This window comes from Poecilia latipinna, unplaced genomic scaffold (assembly GCF_001443285.1).
Source record: "Poecilia latipinna isolate Pla-1442-1.1 unplaced genomic scaffold, P_latipinna-1.0 Scaffold6329, whole genome shotgun sequence".
Lineage (NCBI taxonomy): Eukaryota > Metazoa > Chordata > Actinopteri > Cyprinodontiformes > Poeciliidae > Poecilia > Poecilia latipinna.
In genome coordinates this window covers 1-6446 of record NW_015118945.1, presented here as the reverse complement: position 1 = coordinate 6446, position 6446 = coordinate 1, and the positions used below count along the sequence as shown (strand labels likewise).

Below are 6446 nucleotides of genomic sequence, written 5' to 3'. Positions count from 1 at the left end.
TACGAGCGATTGTGTGCAGAGGCGTTCTAGTTTTTTTGTTTGTTTTTTTGCTTTTGAGTCATAGCTTTTCAAAATCACTATAAACAAAGCTGGTATTTGATCTTTATTTTACCGATACATTACATAAATAGTGACTAAAAGGTTGAAGTTTTTCTATTCTGTGAGTTCCTCATGCATCAAGGAAGCGTGTGTCCTAAAGATATTTTTGTCTTTTTCTTTACAATAGCACATTCTTACTTCTCTGCAGATGTAATTCTTGCAAAAGGAAAACATTTTAATTGAAATTTTTACTTGATCTGTGGGCCCAGAAGGGAATGGAGAACATTATTCAGACTCTCTGACAGAGTTGCAAGCATTTAGTGCAAACTTAAACGCCATCAGGGAGCCAGTAAGTGTTAGAAGATGGTTGCATGTGACAAGAGGACACTCTTTTTCTATTTTTGTGGTAGAACAGCTTCATGTGGTCAGTGTTTCAAAGGAAGGAAGTAGAAGGAGGGTTGGACTGTGACACTAAATGAAGATATGTACCGTCTCAGTTCCCCATTTTCATTAAACTTGTACTCTCTGCTTGTCCTTCTCCACTCACGCTCATACAGAACAAGTCAGATCTTGTAGGTTAGGATGGGGAAAACCTCACTCTGTTGGGTGACTTTACTTTGTGAGTACAATTTGTGTGTGTGTGTATGTGTGTATGGCTGAAATGGCAGTGTGTTTATCAAATGTATAATATGTCTCAGTAAGTTATGATGTTTAATGTCTAAAATCTGCTTTTTAGTGCTGCATATGGTCTTCAATTTTGGACATGCACAAGGTGACGTAACGTCTTTTTTTTATCTGTTACTCTGGATCTTCACACTAATTTTACTCTTAAACCTTTTCCAGTTGAATATGTTTTGGCATAACACAAGTAGCCTAGCATTCATTGTTTACATCTTGTGTTTTTTGTTGTTTAATCTAGATGTTCAGTTGACCCATGACCCCAGTTCATCCACTTTATTTCTTGGAGAGTCTGTTACCTTCACATGCAACATGACAGCAGGATACGACTCTAACTGGCGCTACCTATTCCATCGAAACGGTCAACACATTGTCTCCAAGTCAGATGTTTCAAAGTTCCTTCAACTCGACCTAACGACCGACCTGAGCGGGCGATACCAGTGCTCCGCTTATCATAAGGACTCGCCAGGGTTCATCAAGCAGAGTAACAACATCACGCTTTCTGTGGCAGGTATGTTCACGTTACCGTCTCTGCAGTCGGGTTTGGCATCAGAAGCATCACAAGCTTAGGCATCTGACATAGAGTTTGGATAGAGAGTGCAGTTTGAGTTGTCTTGCTTGAAGTTTCCTTAACCTGGGAAGTCTGCATCCTGTTTGATGATTTCATTTGTAAATTTCATGTTGGAAATGTTGAAGTTATGAACTTCAACATTTCGTATGTTGGATCCAACATTCATTTGGAATGAATGTTGGATCCAACATTCATTTGAGCAGGATGATGTCAGTGTTGAGGGTGGGAGGGGACATACATACATTACCTACATATATGCATTTTTCCTTGAATGGTATTGTTGACTCAAGACCTTCGCTTAGAGGCGGGTCTGGAGGGGGAGCATATGCGGCCATGTTCCAGCACTCATAGATAGTATCAGCTTTTCTGCTGCTGTTGAACTGACCACAGTGAAGTCACTTTGGGTAGTTGCAGACCGAGTTGCACAGCTAAGTCTTTTACAGAAGTGACAAAAAAAAAAAGCAGAAATGCTCAAGCTGTAGAGCTTGAGCAGGTAATGAAAACATTGCATGCTGTTTGCACACATCCTCTGCAATATCATTTTCTTCTTAATTCAAATTGTTTCTCAACTCCACTAAATAACCTCTGCAACATCTTCGAATACTGTTAGAAAAAAAGATTGTTTGAGATAAAACGATTGTGAACATCTCTTTCCTATTTGATGTCGTCTGAATGTTTGCTAAAAATCTGGAGCTTAACACAAAAACAGAACTGTGACTGTTTGACAGTCACAAAATACGACTAGGACGATAAGAAGCCAGCTTCCTGCCTGACCAGAAGGTGTCATAGTTGGGTTATTTCTGTTAAGCTGTTCTCAACTCTAGGGTTTCCATGGAAACATAAAGGAGATAAATCATTCTAAGATGTCTTAAAGTAAACATGCTCTGAGATAGACATGCACTTTTTGCGAGTAGGCCAGTAGGCAGTGCCTGTTCTGCTTACAATGATCACATATTATTGGCTAAATGCCAGAATGGGATAATTTCTTATTTCTTTACTCATATTTGAAAATATATGCATCCTAACATTAATATGCATTTTCATGATTGGCACGATTGTCATAATTTTGTACATTTCAGCTAAATGGAGGCCCAACTTTGGATAATAAATATTTTCCTCTCGTACAAAGTTTTTCTTTTCTTGTAGTTTTGGGGATATACTCTTGTCACTTCTGACCGTTGTCTGACCGAGACATCTGCTGTTCTCTTCCTTAGTGTCAAACTAGGACTGCAGGAGGGTTAAAGCACATCTTAAGCATATTTTCCTTTTGCGACGTCACCTATCCAAAGAAACCTTTGAACTTTCAGAAATGAGAGAGTATAGAGTAAAGAGGAGTGGACTGAAATCCCTCCTGAGATTTCTGGAAACTTGGTAACGCTAGGGTTTTACCACCAGTTACTCACATCTTGTTTGAGGATCAACTACTTATTTCTCTCGGTGAAATACTAATGAATTCACAAATTCTGACTTTTATTTAACGTTTATACATATAAATAATGTAAAATAATGAATTAAGTATGCAGCCTAAACATAATTTTTTGATGCTGTTTTTTTTTAAATATCTATAATAATAATAATGTAAAACAAAACTGCTTTTAAATAAATCAGCCAACAGGCCTACAGCTACTGTGACTGCAGACAGGAAGACCATTTCAGAGGACAGACCGACTGAACTTACCTGTTCAGTTCAAGACTCTGCCGGATGGAAGTATGACTGGTTCAGGCACATATTCTCTGAAGGCCAGATTGAAAGCAATGTTGTCAAAAACACCATCAACATCCACCGTGGAGGCATCTACTGGTGCAGAGGAAGAAGAGGAAGCCCAGATTTCTTGACTGAGCCCAGTGAAATGTTCTACATTGAGAACACATGTGAGTTTCACAACATGAAGAAAAGAACATGAGCTGAACAGTGTTGTTTGGCATTCACAGCTTAATTTTTTTTCTGTACTCAAACCATAATCAGTGTCCAACCAGGCAAATGTTGCTTTGCAACATGACTGGAGTCAGATATACAGCGGTGAGGCAATATCCATGAGCTGTGAGATAAAGGGAGGAGGAAACTCTAAGTGGGAATACGAGTGGAGAACAACAACTTCAAAGCCGCCATCAAGAGAGAGAACAGTTCATATTAGAGCCTCTGTTTTCTCCAGTGGTGACTTCTGGTGTAGGGGGAGAGCAGATCCATTTTCCTCAACCGAGTGGAGCCAAACATACCATCTGAGAGTATCAGGTAAGTACTTATTTTTGTTTTTTTGTGTCTTTTGGTAATTTTTTCAGCAAATGATGCTTTATTCTCACCACAAATAAACCACAGATAAACCAAGACCCACGGTGAGGGCCGATAAAAGACTCATACCAGTAGGGGGCAACTTAACTCTCACCTGCTCTGTGGACAATCCGACTGAGTGGAAATACTACTGGTTCAGACACACTGGCAACATTTCTGAAGTTCAGACCGTTGACGAAGGAAAATCAGAAAATGTCATCAGTATCTCTCAGGGAGGAGTGTACTACTGTCAGGGAGGAAGAGGAAGTCCAGTCTTCTTCACTGAAGAAAGTCATCGGATCACCATTGAGAAAAGAGGTAGTTATGGTGACGTTCATGGCTGTTAGCATGATCCATGACTAATCTTTAACAATTCACCACTTTTTTCTCACCTGTATTGTGTTTTCACAGTTTCCAATATGGCTTCTGTTTCTCTGGAGCCTGACTGGCCCGTGATTTACTCTGGAGAGACGATCACTGTTAGATGTGAGATTTCTGGAGGTAGAAACAACGAATGGGTTTATGAATGGAGCAAGCCAATATCAGATACATTACCAACGAATGAATACCGAATTGTTGATGCATCTGAGTCCAGCAGTGGGAACTACAGGTGTTTGGGGAGAAACAAGCAGGATCTGTATTCATCGACCGAGTGGAGCGACATCACGACAGTCACAGTTTCTGGTGGGAATAAAATTCATCTTGACCCAGATCCCATTATTTTCATTATAGTGTAAAACATAGACCTTTTTGGTTTCATCTGTACTTACTGTTATAAAAAAGATATTATTTATAGACAGACCTCGAAATGTTGTTTTGCTGCAGCGCAAGAACACAATTCTACCTTTTAATTGTAGTACGAATGTAGTATTTCAGTGCAGTGTTAACAAACTCTTGCTTGTCTGAAGACTTTTGGTGAGTGACTTCAAATGAGACAAGAGTCTTCTTACACCTGTCCAAATAAACTGGGCACATCCTGGTGAGAAAGATCACCAAGAATCCAATCCTCCCATCTTAACCAAACCATTGCTAAAACCTTCTGTCGATTTGGTCTTTGTGGAAGTGTGGCTTGATGAACATAGTAGCATTGTTGAATTTTGCCAAAGCATTCCTTACAGAGTGCCATGAACATGAGAAATACCATTGTGGACTGCTCATCTCACAAACAATAACCTTTTCATCAAGCATGCTGGAAGAAGCTGTCTACTTTGGAGAAGTTTTTCTGCATAAATGGAAGGATGACAGTTGACAAATATTCAGAAATGTCTCACGAAAATTGTTTGAGAGTGCCTTACATTTCAGACTAAAGGAAAACCTTGTAGATTTTTCTTTTAATCAAAAATTTAGGAAATAAATATCAGTTTGGACAACAGTCTGGAGTGGTGTAGCAGGACCCTTGAATTATTTTTTTTTAAATACAGAGTGAATGTCAGTTTTGTTCCTACAACACTTAACGAGCCTATTAGTTTAAACACTAAGAATATTGAGTTTGATAGTTGAAAGCATTTATTTCAATGTCATTAAGAAACTGATGTTTAATTTGCAGCTGCAGTGTTTTTTAGTGTTTATTTTTGTTCTTTTTGTTCTTTTTTAACAATAGTTTACCTCTTTATCTCAACAGAGCAGAGACCGAAGGCTCAAATTATTCCTGACAGAGACTCAGCAGGGGGCACTGTGACCCTAACCTGTTCTGTTAAACCATCTTCATCATCATCATCTAGTTGGACTTACTACTGGTACAGAGTCGAGATCGCCTCTAAACCTGTGGAACTGAAATCTGATACAAACGGAGAACTCGTTACGTCAGAGAATGGATTGTATTTCTGCAGAGCAGGAAGAGGACGCCCAGTTTACTACACAGAGTCCAGTCAGTCAGTTACTGTCGACATACCTGGTAGGTGTTTCAATGAGTTAGTACATCGATTTTTGAGGTTCATACAGAAAATAATCCTTATCAATTTTTTCCTTTAATTTGGAACAGCGACAGACAAACAGAGACCTGTTGTGACTCAGCAGCCAAACTGGCCTATGATGTACTATGGTGAGAAGGTCACTCTGAGATGTCAGATCCAGGGACAACCTACAGATTGGGTTTTTGAATGGATTTCATCCAGTGGGGATGCACCATCAACCCAAAATGACATACTTAGTTTAGATTATTCATTTTCTAAGTACTACTGGTGTAGAGGCAGGAGGAAGAGTGAGCCACAGAATGTCACTTGGTGGAGCGCTCCCTTTACGAGGAGATATGCTTCGTGTAAGTCAAGTAACATTGTTTTTTTATGTTAAACTAGATCACTCATTTAAATTCTTCTGTTACTGAGAAACTTTCTTCAACAGCACCAACGCCAGTCCTCACTGTGTCTCCATCATGGCTGAGTCCTGGAGCCTCAGTGACTCTGAGCTGTGAGGTGGAACATCCATCTGCAGGATGGAGGTTCTACTGGTATAAAGCTGTTCCTGATTTATTACCTATTATGGAGTTTGCTGCACGCAGACGTAGGAGTTTTTACTTTCCCAGTGGATACAGGTTTGAAAACCTGCCTGGCACTATCAAAGGGACTGTAGAGAACTCCTTCATCATTCATGGACAGAAACAAACAGCAGGGTTTGCATGTAGAGCTGGAAGAGGAAACCCAGAGCATTTGACTGATTACAGTGAACCAAAGTTTGTCTGGTCTGCAGGTCAGTCTTGCTTCTTTTCATCCACATGTTCTACATTCACTCAGTTTAGAGAACACTCAGTCCAAGTAAAACATGTTTAAAAATACAATTGACAGATTTTGGTTTAAGATGAACATATTGCATATCGGCAATATTTTCTATGCAATTTAGTTCACTGTGACAAAAGCATGTAAAGTAAGTGTTGCATGCTATAATAGCATTTTT

At 39.4% G+C, this 6446-nt stretch overlaps 1 protein-coding gene across 1 annotated transcript; it reads left to right on the top strand.

Annotated features, from left to right (window-relative positions):
• Positions 1–542: 542 nt before the first annotated feature.
• Positions 543–6242, top strand: LOC106943881 (uncharacterized; the record flags this gene model as incomplete). Its single annotated transcript, XM_015027173.1, has 10 exons — positions 543–658; positions 776–811; positions 959–1228; positions 2897–3160; positions 3255–3521; positions 3606–3875; positions 3969–4241; positions 5179–5451; positions 5539–5814; positions 5898–6242. Coding segments are annotated over exons 1-10 (2311 nt in total), but the record flags the coding sequence as incomplete, so codon positions are not given.
• Between the last annotated feature and the right edge of the window lie 204 nt (positions 6243–6446).